Here is a 17637-nt window from a genome sequence, read left to right on the forward strand (position 1 = left end):
CTGCTGCTGCTGTTACCACTGCTGCTGCTGTTGTTGCCACAGCTGCTGCTACTGTTGATGCTGTTGGAGGTTAGCCTGCACCAGTTGCTTTATCAACTCCTCCATGCTGCCGGACGTTGCTTGCTGGCTTATGGCAGACTTCACCCAAAACATGCAGTACGTCTTGTAGCAGTCACACATATGTGCTGGGAACGCTGCCCACACTTCTAACACCAGTTGTGGGGTTTCTACTCACTTGGATGAGTCAGGAGGCCAACAGGAAGCGGTTTCATTTAAATGTCCATGTCGGTTTATTGCTTTCAAAAACTGCTCAATAGCAAAAGGAAAACAAACAGCCTTTAGTTCAGGCAAAAACAAAGTGAACAGTCCTTTAGGCAAAGTCTTTGGTTATCCAGTCCTGTAGGCACACAGGCTGGATAGTGTCCAGTTTAATGGCTCAGTTTGGAGATAACAATACACAGGATGCCTTCTCCCTCCAAAGACACATACCATGTGCCAAACAACAGCCTCCATTTTATATCTTAACCACATCCAAAGGTGAGGTATGTGGCTAGCTAGACCCACCCATCTCTCCAACTACCCGTAACCCAGCCGCAGGCGCACCACACAGTCCTTAGTGCTTACGTGCCCTAAAGAAACACTCCAGATTACATCACAAAGGACAGCCATCTCTGTGATACATACCTCCCATCAACCATGTGTCCGTTAGCCACCTTATAATACGCAATAACAGTATTAGGAGACCCGCTCCTTTATAAAAGTAACATTTCTTTTACTGAGGCCCTCCTCTACATCTCCTCAATGGGGTATTGGGGTGCGTCCAAATTTTTGGCAGCACTTGCAGTCACTGAATATGCAATAACAGTATAAGAGACCCGCTCCTTAATAATGGGATTTTTTTTTCAAATGAAGCCCTCCTCTATGTCTCTTAAAAGGTGTATTGGGGTTTTTCCAAATTTTGGGCAGGCCTTGCAGTCACTGCATATGAAATAAAAGTATAGGACACCCGCTCCTTTATTATAGGAACATATTTAAAACTGAGGCCCTCCTCTATGTTTCTTCAAAGGGGTATTGGGGTTTTTCCAAATTTTGTGCAGTTCTTGCAGTCACTACATACGTAATAACAGTATAGGATAATCGGAACAACAAAGCTTAGCTGATGGCCTAATAACAATAGTAAGAGCCATCTGATGGTCCTACACTAATAGGCTTTGTGACTTTTAGTCCTTCCTTCATAAATGAAATATGATGTGTCTGATCATGTCTCACATACCACATGGGCAGATAAGGTAGTAAAATGTAGTGTTGAGCGAGCACTAAAATGCTCGGGTGCTCGAAGCTCGGGCCGAGCTCGCCGTGATACTCGGGTGCTCGACCCGAGCAACGAGCCCAATGTTAGTCTATGGGAGACTCGAGCATTTTTGCGGTGGCACCCCCGGCAGTCTTTTAAAAGGCCAAAACGATAGTGACAGTGCTCAAATGACATGGGGACAGCATGGGGATCGCCCCAGGAAGCATTTCTGACCCCCAGGTCACTGCTGTCAACAACGTGGTCAGAGGGATTAAGCCACTTTTACGGGCTCACAATAAAACGTTCAAAAACGAAAGTGAAACTTTTTTCCTGTGAAATATGTTAAAATATGTTAAGGAACATCCTTTCCAGGGAAAAGACTTGTGTATAAGTTAAAATAAATGACCAAAAACAAAAATACTCCTCCACACCTTCGGCTATGTTCACAGGTAGCATTTTTTATGCGTTTTTGCACTTTTGTATTGCTTTCAACTATGACAAATGCATTCACCGGGAAATGTCATTTTAACATTTTACAACCTTATCTGGCCATGTGCTGTGTGACACATGCATAAAGTGCTGAAAAGACATGGGAACAGCACGGTCCCCAGCCGCCTGGGGGCAGCCGGGTGTCCATAAACGGTCCCCAGCCGCCCCTATTTCTCCTTGGAACATCCCCCCACACACTTTTCTTAGCCCGGCCTGCTTTAGGCAGCATTGGACGAGCCCACCAGAGAACCAGACTCCTCCGGTGGGCCCTGACTTCTCCATCGTTGGAGTTGAGAGTGCCAAGGTGAGGAGCATGATGATGATGACAGAAGTTAGCATCTGCTATGTTTTCTTTTAATGCAAGTGTAAGTGTGCAGCCTGCCACCCACCCACCCCCAGACTGCAATTCCATACTGCTAGCTTGCACTTGAAATGGGGCCTTTTAGTTTGGAGGAGGCCGAAGCTGGCCACTACCTCATGGCTGCTTCGGCAGCGAGGTATCCATACTCAGTCCCCAGCCGCCCCTATTTGTCCTGGTGTGCCTTATACATAAGATTAAGCGCGTATACCAAAACATTACCTGTGCCCTCCCCAGTGCACTTAGTGGGAAGGAGAGCCTATTCCGCTGTAGTGTGTGCATGCCAAACCCCTGTTCATGGTACATGCGAAGATGCCTCCCAACTTGCACCTGTCGTTGCAGACTTGCAACTATCCCCATTCAAGTCCTTGTCCCAGGGCAGTGTTCAATTGTACCTCTCCCATTCCTTGCAATGCAAGCGCAAGTATGCAGCCTGCCACCCACCCACCCCCAGGCTGCAATACCATACTGCTTGCTTGCTTGCACTTTAAATTGGGCCTTTTAGGCATGTGGAGGCAGAATCTGGCCACCACGCCATGGCTGTTTCGGCGGCCTGGTATCCATACTCAGTCCCCAGCCGCCTGGTGGCCGGGTGTCCCCGCTTGCTCCCCAGCCTCCAGGGGGTGGCCAGGTGTCCATACTCAGTCCCCAGCCACCCCTATTTGTCCCGGTAACCTTTCCCACACTTTTCTTAGCCTGGCCTGCTTTAGGGCAGTATTGGCCGAGCCCACCGGACTATCAGACTCCTCCGGTGGGCCCTGGCTTCTCCATCAGGGGAGTTGAGAGTGCCAAGGTGAGGAGCATGATGAGGATGATAGAAGTTAGCATCTGCTTTGTTTTGTTGTAATGCAAGCGCATGTATGTAGTAGCGGCTAGGCCTGAGGTGGTCAGCGTTTTGGCGCATATCCTACCTCCTCCGAGGATTGCTGGATGTTTTCCTGCTACTATCCAAGTTCTATGACTCCCGTTAAAACAAAGCTTCAGGTGATAAATGATGGATGAGGTAGTGGCAAAGGAGAAAGAGCAGGAGGAACAGAGACCATTCACATCAATATCAGGCCAGTCAACCAGATATGTCTTGTAGGATATGTTTCTGTAACAAATGGAGCGGTTCGGCTACACAGTTATAGGGCATACAGTGAGTGCAATGCCTACCAAAAATTTTGAGGAACTCCAATGCCCCTTGGAAATGACATGGAGGTCAGAGGGCGTTAACTAAACCTTTTTTTCCATTTATAGCAACTGGGTCTCCTGTGCACTGTTGGCCTAAGCAGTGAATGGAAGGCTTTCCAACAATTATGAGGAACTGCAATGCCCCTTACAAGAGCCATGTGTGGCACCCCAGGGGTCTGGTCACCATAGTAATAGAGATATTACGTCGGAGAGCAAGTGGGAGGTTTCCTGGTCAGGATCCCTTAAACATGCAACATCCTCCTGCCCCAGTCCTGGGAGGGGAGAATTCTGCCCTTATAAACTGGATCTGGGGCGGGGTTGAGTGAGTCAGAGAACAGAGAACAGTCAGAGTCCGAGTGAGAGCAAGGGAAAGTAACAGCAAGGAGCTCTGTAGGAGCTAGGAGCTAAAGACGAGGGGCTGGAAGCTGAGCAGAGCTCGCCCTGGCAGAAGACAATAGGGACCGGACACAGGAGTCCGAGGCTGTGAGGACTTATATATCCAGCAGCAGAAACCAGCCGGCAGGGGATTTCAGGTCCTCTGGCCATAGAAACCCGGAGGCTCAGTCACAAGCAAGGGACCAGCACCACCGTCGTGGAGCGGAGGCTAACAGAAGGCCCCAAGTCACCAGCGATACGGGTGAGCACTACAAGGTACACTCAGGGACGTGGGCTACTTCTACCCGCTTACAGCAAGGTAGCCAGGAAGAGTGCAGACAGACGGGGAGGCCTACAACTCCACCTGGCCAGGGGTATTGCTGCTTGCTCACAGACTGACCAGGCCTCTTATGCTAGCCAGTACTCCCGGGAGGGTCTACCTTATAATCATCAGTAAAGACCCTGAACTGCACTGCAAAGACTCTGAGTCGTTCCTGCTGCGCTCGTGCACCATCACCCCCATCATCCACACTCACTGCCCTGAGGCTATACTCCTCCCGTGGGGAGTTATCCCATTCTCTGCTGCGCACACAACACCAGCCTCAGCAGTCTGCCTCGCAGCGGTGGTACTCCCTGACCGCAATCCACGGGTGGCACAGTCGGACAATTAACCTCAAAACCTAAGAAAGACTGTCACTGGTTTGACCAGCCTGAGCCACGGGACCGGGTCACCGCCACATAGACTACAGACCCCAGAGACCCGGCACCGGGTATCCCACACACGTGTACACACGGCCCAGGGGGCACGTCACATGCAGTACAGCATATTACAAACATAAGTCCCATTATTGGGGAGTGGGTGTCCCATAGTATTTGCTTATGCCTTGCAAGCAAAAGCTGCCAAAAATTAAGACGGAGCAACTTGCAATGCCCCTTACAAGAGCCATGCAGTACAGCATATTACAAACATAAGTCCCATTATTGGGGAGTGGGTCTCCCATAGTATTTGCTTATGCTTTCCAAGCAAAAGCTGCCAAAAATTAGGACGGAGCAACTTGCAATGCCCCTTACAAGAGCCATGCAGTACAGCATATTACAAACATAAGTCCCATTATTGGGGAGTGGGTGTCCCATAGTATTTGCTTATGCCTTGCAAGCAAAAGCTGCCAAAAATAAGGACGGAGGAACTTGCAATGCTGGCACCCTGGTGGTTATAGTGGTGGTGGAGGCTGAGGATAAGGAGAAGAAGATTAAACAGCCGAAATGAGGAAGCGTATACCCATGTGTGGGTATGAAGCGGTGCATGTGAATACACCTCCCGAAATAACACAGTGGATTTGACTTTATGTTACTCTGCTGTCATTTGTTGGTGATGAGAAGTCTGGCCCAATCCAGCCCTTGTTCATTTTGATAAGGGTCAGCTTGTCAGTATTGTCAGTTGACAGGCGAGTGCGCTTATCAGTTATAATTCCCCCAGCGGCACTAAAAACACGCTCCGATAACACGCTAGAAGCAGGGCAGGCCAGGACCTCCAAGGCGTACAGAGCGAGTTCATTCCAAGTGTCCAGCTTGGATACCCAATAATTAAAAGGCACAGAGGAAACATGGAGGACGCTGGTACGGTCGGCAAGGTACTCCCTCACCATCTTTTGAAACTTTCCACTCCTTGTGAGAGTACCCCGCGCCTCAGGGCCTGTAAGCTGGGCGGGTGTCAGAAAACTGTCCCAGAATTTTGACAGTGTTCCCCTGCCTCTGCTGGATTGGAGTTGCATCTCTCTCGCCTGTACGCCTTGGTTGGGCAACGAACTGTGACCTCTGCCGCTAGCGTGTTCAGATGGGAATTTTTTTAAGAGTTCTGCAGCAAGGGCCTTCTGGTACTGCCCCATTTTTGTAGACCTCTCCACCTCAGGAATAAGAGAGTGAAAGTTCTCCTTGTAGCAGGGGTCTACAAGTGTCACCAACCAGTAATGACTGTCACCCAACATTTTGACAATGTGAGGGTCAGGTTAAGGCAGCGTAACATAATGTCAGCCATGCGTGTCAGAATGGTAACGGGCAAGGTTTCCGTGTCCTCACCAAGATGATGACTGACCATGCTCTCCTCCTCCTCTTCCTCCTCCCCCCTGTCCTCAGGCCACCCACGCTGAACCGACGGTATGACACTTGTACAGGTACTACCGTCTACAACGCATGATAGCAGCTCCTGTTTTCCTCCTCCTCCTCCTCCTCTCCCTCATTGTCTCCCAATGCACGTTGGGATGAGATGAGGCTGGGCTGTGTGTAATCGCCCGCTACGGCTTCTTGATCCATCTCATCATACTCTGGCTGCAATGCCTCCTCTTTAATTCTCTGCAGAGAGCATTGCAAAAGAAAGACAAGTGGGATGCTGACACTAATGATGTTGTCATCGCCACTCACCATCTTGGTGGCCTCCTCAAAGTTTGTCAGGATGGTACATATGTCCGACATCCAGGTCCACTCCTGAGGTCTTATGTGTGGAGTCTGACCTGAATATCGACGGCCTTGTTGCAGCTGGTACTCCACAACTGCTCTCTTCTGCTCACAAATCCTTTGCAACATGTGGAGGGTAGAATTCCAACGTGTGGGGACATCACACACCAGTCGGTGTGCCGGTAGCTGCAAACGCTGCTGCAACACAGCAAGGGCGGCGGAAGCTGTAGCCGACTAGCGAAAATGAGCTGACAGGCGGCGTACTTTCACGAGAAGATCTGTCAACTCGGGGTACGATTTAAGAAACCGCTGAACCACGAACATGAGCCAGGCATGGTACGTGTGTGATCTCACCTCGCCTCAGAGCCGCCACCAGGTTACGGCCATTGTCACACACGACCATGCCGGGATGTAGGTTCAGCGGTCTCAGCCACAGATCTGCCTGCTCTTTCACAGCTGTCCACAACTCACAAGCAGTGTGAGGTTTATCACCTAAACTTATGAGTTCCAGCACAGCCTGTTGCCGCTTGGCGGAGGCAGTACTGCAATGCTTCCAGCTTGTAACTGATGTGGTGATATCTGAGAGATGGAGGCTGAACATGAGGGGGAGGAGGATGCGCAGGAGCTGTACACTGTTGGGGCAACTCTGACTGACATAGGGCCCGCAATCCTCGGTGTGGGGAGGATGTGTTCCGTTCCAAGGTCCGACTGGGTCCCGGCTTCCACTATGTTTACCCAGTGTGCAGTCAGAGAGATGTACCGTTCCTGGCCACAAGCACTGGTCCACGTGTCCGTTGTCAGGTGGAGTCTCCCAGTAACTGCGTTGTTGAGGGCACGGCAGATGCTTTGGGACACGTGCTTGTGTAGTGCGGGGATGGCACACCGGGCAAAATAGTGTCGGCTGGGGACGGAGTACCGAGGGACGGCCATCGCCATAAGATTGCGGAAGGATTCCATCTCCACCAGCCTAAAAGGCAGCATTTCCAATGTCGTGAAATGTGCGAATTTAGGACTGTGGCTTGTGGGGCGTTAGCTGCGAATTTCCGCTGCGGTGGGATGTGGACGTGGACGTTGTTGCTGTTTCTTGAGAAACTGCCATAACAAGTGAAGACTGAGAGGAGGGGGCATCTTTACATGCAGTATGGACAGGGGATTGCCTTGCACACACAACAGGGGGTTCTATTGCACGCACAACAGTGGAAGAAGCAGTGGTGACACCCGCTGACACTGGTCGTGGACCCTGAGTTTCGCCCCACAAAGTCGGGTGCTGTGCTGCCATGTGCCTGATCATGCTGGTGGTGGTCAGGCTGGTAGTTTTGTCACCCCTGCTGATGCTGGCATGGCAGGTGAAACATATGGCCTTTTTGGGGTTATCAGCAGAGTCTTTAAAAAAATTCCAGACTCTGGAAGACCTACCGCTTGTACTGGCAACGTCCCTCGTGTTGGTGTTACGGGGAACGGTTGCCTGCCTTCTGTCTGCGGCCACCACACTGCTTCTTCCTGCCTGTTGGGGTACTCTGCCTCCCTCCCCCTGTGTGCTGCTGGCCTCACTCTGCATGTCCTCCTTCCACGTTGGGTCAGTTACTAGATCATCCACCACCTCCTCCTCTTCCACTTGCGCACCACGATCCTCCTCCTCACTTCCTGGCAATTGTGTCTCGTCATTGTCCAACTCTTGTGACAGATTGCCAACGTCGACTTCCTGTGGCCGTGGCTGTTCAAATATTTGGGCATCGCAACATGGGATCTCCTCTTCCACCCCTTCAAGCGTATCAGTCGAGGGGCCCAAATATTGGAAATGGACCAGTGAACAGCTCTTCAGAGTGTCCAAGTGTGGGATCACTTGCTGTCTGACGACACTCGGCATGGTGGGAGGAAGGAGCATCAGGGTGAGGAGGAGTATGCGGTCGAGACTCACGGTTACTAAGAGTTGACCGTGTGGAAGACAGACCGGAGGTGGTGGTGCCCAGGTAACTGGAAGTATTATCTGCTATCCAATTAATAACTTGTTCACACTGATCAGTTCTCAATACTGGTGTTGTTCTGTGCTTCCCTAGTAATTCGGTCAAGAAGTGGGAGCGAGAAGATGTGGCTGTTGGTTGTGGCACATTTTCACTTTGGCCACGGCCCCGTCCTCTGCACGAACCATCACCAGAACGTCCACTTCCACGTCCCTTGCCACGCGCCTTGCCCATTGTAAATGAAGTAAAATAGCTTATACTTGCACTATCAATGGAAAAAGGGTAATAAAGAGTAGATTAGAACCGTGGAAGAGGAAAACCACAGTTATTGTTTACTGGGGTATACCACACTTTTTTAAATAGAGATATTTGCGGCTGAACAGTGAGCGACACACTCAAACTGCTTTTTTTTTTTATACCAAAGGCCCAAAACTGGATAGTACAGCGATTTGACCCATGGAACTGCGAAACCACACTGGGATGTCGGGCCTACACAAGACTATTTTCAACAGATATATTTTTGTGTCACAACAGTCAGGAGACACTACTGTTTTTCTTTATGGAAAAAACTACAAAAACCTGAATAATAGAGATTTTTTACAGTGGGATGGCAAAACCACAGTTATTGTTTACTGGGGTATACCAGACTTTTTTAAATATATAGATTTGCGGCTGAACAGTGAGCGACACACTCAAACTGTTTTTTTTTTAGATACAAATGGCCCAAAATGGATAATACAGAGGTTTGAACCGTGGAAGTGCAAAACAACACTTCTGTTTCTCTAGCCTACACCAGACTATTTTCAACAGTTATATTTGTGTCTGAAAAATCAGAGACACGCTTTTTTTGGGGGGGAGGGGGAGACACCAAAAGGTTAATAAGACGGGTATTTGTACAGTGTGAAGGAGGAAAAAAAAAGGAGGATTTAGATGGAAAAAAAAAAGGATTTTTCCTGGCCCCCGACACCTGGTGCTAAGTCCAGCAATTTCAGCAACAGGAGCATACAGGACTGTAATGCAGCGTTTGCTGGTATAACCACTGTGTCTCCTATACAGCCTGCCTGCCTGGTATCTGGGATGGATATTAGTCCTGAAAAGGACTGTTTGTTTGTTGTGGCAGCCTTTACAGACCCTACACTAACTATTTCGCAGTTTATATCTCTCCCTAAATCAGCAGCGCTGTCCCTACACTGTCTAATCCGGAGCGACTGTGTCCAAGATGGCGGCGCCCGGTTTTAAATACTCGAGTTGACGCTGTGCGGCCAGCCAATCACTGTAATGCCCACAACCAACATGGCTGCAGCATTACAGTGACTGGCTGGCAATCCCTGCATGTTCATTGGCTTTGTAAAGAGCGCCAAACATGCAGGGCGGAGACCCGAGCTCCCGCCCGAGTAACCCGGAAATGCTCGGTGCTCGCCGAACATCCCGAGTAGCGTGATGCTCGGGCGAGTACCGAGCAGTGTCGAGCATGTTCGCTCAACACTAGTAAAATGTTAAAATGACATTTATCGGTGAATATATTTTTCACGGTTTAAAGCAATTCAAAAGGGCAAAACACTACGTGTGAACATAACTTAAGGTGTGGAGGAGCATTTTTGGGGTGGGTTATTTATTTTGCCTTATATGCAAGTCATTACCCTGGAAAGAATGTTTTTTAACATTTTTTCCAGGAAAATCCACTTTGGTTTCGTTTTTGTAGGTTTTATTGTGAATCTGTATCTGTAAAAATGGCGTAGTACTCTGGCAAGATCATTCACAGCAGTGACCAGGGAGTCAAGATGCTTTCAGGGTTCTTCCCCATGTTGTTCCCATGTCATTTGAGCACTGTTCCATTGAGTTGGGCAATTTTTAGGCCTCCTGCAACCTCTGGGGGAACCATCGGAAAAATGCTTGAGCATCCCATAGACCTACTTTGGGCTTATTGCTCAAGTCCAGCACCCGAGCACTACGATTTGCTCAACCCTAACAACAAGCACACAAGCATTTTAGTGCTTGCTCATCACTACTCAGCACGTTTTCCAAGTCCTGAAGCTGCAAACAGCCCAAGACCATCACACAACCACCACATTTTGCTGTTGGTATGATGTTCCTTTTCTGAAATGCTGTGTTACTTCTATGCAAGATGTAATGAAAGATACACATTCCAAAATGTTCAACTTTAGTCTTGTCTGTCCAAAGAGTGTTCTCCCAAAAGTCTTGGCGATCATCAAGATATTTTCTGGCAAAACTGAGACGAGCCTTTTTGTTCTTTTTGCTCAGGGGTGGTTTTTGTACTGGAACCATGCCATTTTTGCCCAGTCTCTTTCTTATGGGGAAGTCATGAACACTAACCTTAACTGAGGTAATTGAGGTCTGCAGTTCTTTCGATGTTGTTGTGGGGTCTTTTTTGACCTTTGGGGTGAGTTGTTGCTACGCTCTTGGGGTAATTTTGGTCGGCTGGCCCCAACTGGCAAGGTTCACCACTGTTCACCATTTGTAGATAATGTTCTCACTGTGCGATTCTGGAGTCCCACAGCTTAAGAAATGGCTTTAGAACCTTTTCCAGACTGCTAGATCTCAATTACTTTCTCATTTGTTACTGAATTTCTATGAATCACAGCATGATGTCTAGCTTTTTAGGATCTTTTGGTCTACTTCACGTTGTCAGTCAGGTCCTGTTTAAGTGATTTCTTGATTGAGAACAGGTGTGGCAATAATCAGGTCTGTGTGTGGCAAGGGAAATTGAACTCAGCTTCCCTAAGATGTGATGCACTAGAGTTTATTTAATGTTTTAGGGTTGGGGGACAATTACTTTTTCACACAGGGCTCTGTAGGTTTAGATTTATGTTTCCCTTAATAATAAAGACCTTCATTTAAAAACTGCATTTCGTGTTTACTTGTGTTATCTTTCTCAAATATTTAAATTTGTTTTGTGATCTGAAATATTTAAGTGTGACCAAAATGCAAAAGAATTAGTGATGAGCGAGCGTGCTCGTCACTGCTTGGTACGCGTCCGAGCAGCTTACTGCTTGACATGCTCGGCGAGTATTTCCGGGATGCTCAGGCGGGAGCTTGGGTCCCCGCAATGCATGTTTGGCACTCTTTAAACAGCCAATTAACATGCAGGGATTGCCTGGCACACACTGTAATGCTGTAGCCACGCTGGTTGTGGCATTACAGTGATTGGCTCGCCGTAAGGCATCATTGGGCCTATATAAGACCTGGTGACCCTTTGCTTGTCACAGTCTACTCCGGAAACAGACAGAGTAGGGAGAGATGCTGCTGAGGGAGGGACAGAATTGGCGGTTTAATAGTTAGATATAGGTATTCCACAGCAAGATATATACCCATCTGAACTAACAGTCCTTCTGCGGACTAATCCAGCTGCATATATTACTGGTGATAGCAGGAGTTAGGCAGGCAGGGTTTGTGGACACTGTATACTGCACAATAGGGTCCATTGCTCTTAATCCTGATTATTTGCTTAAAAAGCCATACAGTATACCATTTACTGCTCCATTTGCTTATTAGCAAAATACAGCCACATTTTTTATATTTTATTCGCATTGCTGTATTGTGGAAGCGGTGATAATACCGACATTTTGTGGAGCGTGCCAAATATTACACTCCATTTCAAGTCAGCCAGCTGTGTTTTGTTGAACATATTCACACTTGGTCACTAACCAATATCATACTAATAGGCCACTGCCTAAAACCGTGATGATCAGAGGTGATCTCATAATACTGCCATAATAATCCTAACATTTTTGGAAGCGTGTCAAATATTATACTCCTTTTAAAGTCTGCCAGATGTGTGCTGTTCAAACCTATTTACACTTGGTGGCTGACCAATAGAATATCTGCGAACAATGTTGTCAAAGTATTATGCCACATACAAAAATGAAGCTAAAATGGATTTTCCTCGAAGAAATATTAAGAAGCATTCTTTGTTTGGTCATCATGACTTGTATATAAGGCCAAATAAAAAAAAAAGTATGGACTGTGGAAGAGATTTATGCAAGCAGAATAAACTCTCATCTCGAGCTGACGATACCAACTTGCAGTACCTGCCCCTATTGTAAATGCATCTAACAGCGGTATCAATAGGGAATATAATAGATTTTTTTTTTCTGCCGTACCAGCAGCTTGCCCTATAAGGCAATAATACCTGGCTGGATCGGTGTAACACGCTATCCATACTGTGATAACTCACCCATAAACGAATTTCAGATAAGACAGGTAATATTCTAGAATATACAGTTAGGTCCATATATATTTGGACAGAGACAGAATTTTTCTAATTTTGGCTCTAGACATTACCACAATGCATTTTAAACCAAACAATTCAGATGCAGTTGAAGTTCAGACTTTCAGCTTTCATTTGAGGGTATTCACATTAAAATTGGATGAAGGGTTTAGGAGTTTCAGCTCCTTAACATGTGCCACCCTGTTTTTAAAAGGACCAAAAGTAATTGGACAATTGACTCCAAGGCTATTTCATGGACAGGTGTGGGCAATCCCTTCATTATGTCATTCTCAATTAAGCAGATAAAAGGCCTGGAGTTGATTTGAGGTGTGGTGCTTGCATTTGGAAGGTTTTGCTGTGAAGTAAACATGCGGTCAAAGGAGCTCTCCATGCAGGTGAAACAAGCTATCCTTAAGCTGCAAAAACAGAAAAAAACATCTGAGAAATTGCTACAATATTAGCAGTGGCAAAATCTACAGTTTGGTACATCCTGAGAAAGAAAGAAAGCACTAGTGAACTCATCAATGCAAAAAGACCTGGGCACCCATGGAAGACAACAGTGGTGGATGATCACAGAATAATCTCCATGGTGAAGAGAAACCCCATCACAACAGCCAACCAAGTGAACAACACTCTCCAGGAGGTAGGCGTATCAATATCCAAATCTACCATAAAGAGAAGACTGCATGAAAGTAAATACAGAGGGTTCACTGCACGGTGCAAGCCACTCATAAGCATCAAGAATAAAAAGGCTAGACTGGACTTTGCTAAAAAACATCTAAAAAAGCCAGCACAGTTCTGGAAGAACATTCTTTGGACAGATGAAACCAAGATCAACCTCTACCAGAATGATGGAAAGGGAAAAGTATGGCGAAGGTGGAAGAAGATTAGGGTGAGGAATATGCCGAGTACAAGTAAAAAAATTCTCCCGGATCCGCACATTCCTCAAACAAGAATCTGCAAAAACACTAGTGCATGCCCTCATCATCTCCCGCCTCGACTACTGCAAGCTCCTGCTCTGTAGCCTCCCTTGTAACACTCTCACACTCCTCCAATCTATCCTAAACTCTACTGCCCGACTAACCCACCTTTCCCCCCAGTATTCCCCGGCCTCACCTCTCTGACAATCCCTTCACTGGCTCCCCATTGTGCAGAGACTCCAGTTCAAAACCCTAACCTTGGCATGCAAAGCTGCCCACAACCTGTCTCCTCCATACATCTGGAACCTACTCTCCCGGTACTTACCTGCACGCACCTCCGATTCTCACAAGATCTCCTTCTCTACTCCCATCTTATCTCCTTCTCCCACAATAGCATATAAGATTTCTCGTATGCATCCCCCGTACTTTGGAACTCTCTACAACATATCAGACTCTCGCCTCCTATTCAAAAGGAACCTGAACCTGAAGACCCACCTCTTCCGATAAGCGTACAACTTTCAGTAACCCACGCTCAACCATACCGCTGCACGACCAGCTGTACCCTCACCTACTCTATCCTATTCCTCATCCATTCCTAGTAGACTGTGAGCCCTCGCGGGCAGGGTCCTCTCTCATCCTGTACCAGTCCCGATCACGCTTTTGTTCAAGATTATTGTAATTGTTTTTGCTATGTATACCCCTTTTTCACATGAAAGGCACTCTAATATTAAATAATAATAATAATAATGTGGTCCAGACTCACGGCTATTGAGACTGGACCATGTGGAAGACAGGGCGGAGGTGGTTGCAAACTGACTGGAAGCATTATTTATTTATCTGCTATTCAATAAATAACCTTTTCACACTGCTCTGGCTTCAAGAGTGATATTCCTCGGCCCCTTAGAAAGTGTGACAGGAAGCTAGGTCGACATGATGTGGGTGCTTGTTGTGCTCCCTCAGCAGGCACAGTTTCATCTTGCCCACGGCCTCGGCCTCTGCGTGCACCATCACCATCACATCCATTTTCCTGTCCCTTGCAATGTGCCTTGCCCATTCTAAATGGAGTTTAATATTTGCCATTGCCAAAAATGTCTATTATTTCCACAGTAATATAGGATCACGTCTGATGACCATGGTTTAAGGCAATGACATGGGAGTCAGAGATGCTTCCAGGGGTCTTCCCCATGCTGTTCCCATGTTGTTTCAGTACTGTATGGATGTGTCTGATCATGTATCACACACCACATGGCCAGATAAGGTAGTAAAATGTTAAAATGACATTTACCGGTGAATGCATATTTCACCGTTGAAAGCAATGCAAAAGTGCAAAATTGCATCAAAAATGCTACATGTGAACATAGCCCAAGATGCGGAAAAATGCTTGAATTTCCCATTGACTTACGTTTGGCTCATTGCTCGGGTTGAGCACCTGAAAAATCAAGAAGGGGGCAAACACTTTTTCACACCACTGTAAGTATGCAAAGCTATAATCCCCTATAAAAGCTAACATATCCATATATCACAAGCATGATTTGCTCCTGTTAAGAACTACATTTATAGGAGAAACCTTTTTTTCATTAGGATGATCACAGTCATTGGGCATTTTTACCTCTGGCAGCTCTTCTATGAACGAATGGATATTTGCAGCTTTTGCGGCACGTTTTATTTCCTCCATAGGCACTTCCCGAGTGTTGTCCCCATAGGCAATGTTCTCCGCAATACTGCAGTCAAATAGTATTGGCTCTTGGGACACAATTCCAATTTGTGATCGAAGCCATTGCACATTGATGTCTTTTATGTTAGTGTTATCGAACAACTAAAAAATCCACAGAAGATGCGCATGATTTAGATCATGATTGCCTTGTAGTCATCAAAAGATTAAAGGGATTTTCCCACTAAATATAACACCTTTCTACATGATAGCTGATCACTGGGCATCTGATTGTTGGTACCGCCACCATTATTTCGAATTAAGGTCCCAAAGTCCTTTTTGTGACAGAAGATATACTATGCATGCTCCATTTACTTTCATGGGTCTATAGCGAGGGGTTGTGCACATGTGGGACTACCCCTCACAAACTGTGAATTAGGGCTCATTCAGACATATGATTTTCATGTACAAATTTTATCCATGTTTTTTATAGAACTCGCACCTGTGATAGTCTATGGGGCCATTCACATGTTAGTGATTTTCCTCGGACCAAAAATCGCAGAGAGATGTTCGATTCTGATCAGATTAAAATCAGTAATGCAAGCCAGTTGGTCCATGAAAAAATTGGACCGCACTTAGTTGACATCCAAGTGCGGTCCATCAGAATGGAGGGAGTGGAAAAACTTTCTTAATTTCTCCACGTATGAGAAAAATGGATGACACTCGGACGACACTCTGATAAAACTCTGATCTAAGTTTGAGCAGCATAATCGGTCCATTTTTCTTGTACGAGGAAAAATTGGAAATGTAAATGAGACCAAAGGGTGAGGTCATGCTTGTTTGTTAACCTTGGACTCCTGTTCTTGAGATTGGTGTTCGCCTCAGCTATTCTGTTGATTAATCATTAATGTGTTTAGTGGGAAAATACCTAAAAAAATAAGATCAGATATTATCTAAACATAGAAGCCAGTAAAATTGTAATTTATGATGTAGATATTTTAGCAAACTAATCTTACCACAGCTCCTAGACAAGGGTCATAGAACCTCTGCAAGAGTTGGACAGAGGTGCTTTTCCCACATCCACTGCTGCCCACAAATGCCACAGTTTGCCCACTCTGTATAGTAACAGATAGATCTTGTAGTACAGACACATCCGGACGAGATGGATAATTGAACGATATCTGCTGTAGTTCTATATTTCCTTGCCAATTATCCTAAAGTGATCAAAAAAGAAAGAAATACCTTAAAGGGAACCTGTCATTTGATTCATTCTGCCCAAACCAAAAGCAGCATGAATTACTCTGTAACGTTTCAGAGCAGGAATACTTTGAAAAACAGGCAGGGCAGCAGGACTATGGGCTCAATTGGTCATTTGTGATTTTTTTTAAGTTACTTATCTTTTTTTTTGTCTAGTAGGATTTGCAAACATTTCGTGCTACTTTTCATCAAAAAATTCCATGAAAGGTTCATGAATTTTGTGCAAAATAAAAATTGCCCTTTATTCTTGTTGAATGCTTCTATAAAATGTTGAACATTTTGGTGCAATTTTTAGGTGTACATAAAATCATTCCAGAGTTGGGGACTGGAGTACATTTAAGACAAATTTTGCATCTTTTCAAAAAAAAAGTCACAAATGATGAATCAGATGAAAATAAATGGAAACCCTAAACTTCAACCACGAGTGGCAAACAAAAACATAAACAAACAGGTGAACTGAACACCTGTAAAATAGACTAAAAAAAGGCTCAAATAGAAATATGAATATGACAAAAACAAAAAGAGTCACAGCATACAAAAAAAACAAAAAACAGGTGCAAATACAATAATGAATAGGGCCCTTAAAATTAACATATTTTTAGCTGGACTAGCTAAGAGCTTATCATCAGCTTTTCTCATCTGATAGATAACAAGCAAACAAGCAAATGTAATCATGTAATTTATTTTCTAATAAATGCTTACTGGTTTTTGTCCTTGTAAACTGTAGCTGTCAATAGCTGGTTCTCGATTAAACAAAGCAAAAAGGTGGGAGGCTGCAGATTTGGCTTGAGAGTAGTCAGGAGCAAATGATAATGTTTGGCCTACTGCCATGGCTCCATAGGTTAACATGAAGAATACACTGTACAAGAAGACAAAAAACAAAGCATTAAGGATTCCACTGTGGAATGGAATATTTATAGCACCGCTTCAGTGTTTTTTTATTGCAGCTCTGGAGTGGTGCCACTAATATAATGACCCTGCCCCTTATCTTAGGCTATGTGTCCACGATGCAGAAATGCTCCGGATTTTTTCCTGAGCGTTTCTGCATCTCCCTGGCAGAAAAAACACATGCGGATTGTACATGCGTTTTTCCTGCCAGGGACAAGTGGATGTGAAGCGTTCTTCACATGCATTTCTGCATGCGGGTTTTCAAGCATCACTTAGAAAGTGCTTGACAACTTGGTCACACTATATAAATCCATGCAACCAGCATGGATTTATATAGTGTGACCGACATAATGGTAAAAAATAAAAATAAATATATACTTATCTTCTGATGGCCCCCGGTGTCCTTGTCTTGGCTTGCCGGCAGCTCGCAGTAGACTAAAGGACATGCCGATGTCAGCGGTCGTGTGACCCGTCACATGACTAAATGAAGTCACCGCAGGTCCTTTTAATCTACCGCGAGCTGCCGGTAAGCGGAGACGAGGACACCGTGGGCCATCAGAAGGTAAGTATAATTATATACAGTACAGACCAAAAG

The 17637-nt window shown here is 45.8% G+C and overlaps 1 protein-coding gene across 2 annotated transcripts in view; it reads right to left on the minus strand.

The window, feature by feature from the left end:
• LOC141265126 (ATP-binding cassette sub-family B member 5-like) overlaps window positions 1–17637 on the minus strand; it is a 762083-nt gene that overhangs the window by 13254 nt on the left and 731192 nt on the right. For both annotated transcript variants that reach the window (XM_073677803.1, XM_073677802.1), the window contains exons 24-26: window positions 16857–17013; window positions 15914–16111; window positions 14856–15062 (exon numbers count right to left, since the gene is read on the minus strand). In XM_073677803.1, coding sequence (XP_073533904.1) covers window positions 14856–15062; window positions 15914–16111; window positions 16857–17013 — 562 coding nt within the window. The remainder of the gene's footprint in view (window positions 1–14855; window positions 15063–15913; window positions 16112–16856; window positions 17014–17637) is intronic.

The sequence above is a fragment of the Phyllobates terribilis genome, unplaced genomic scaffold (assembly GCF_046119375.1).
Source record: "Phyllobates terribilis strain yellow unplaced genomic scaffold, ASM4611937v1 Scaffold_4__5_contigs__length_816908805, whole genome shotgun sequence".
Taxonomy (NCBI): domain Eukaryota; kingdom Metazoa; phylum Chordata; class Amphibia; order Anura; family Dendrobatidae; genus Phyllobates; species Phyllobates terribilis.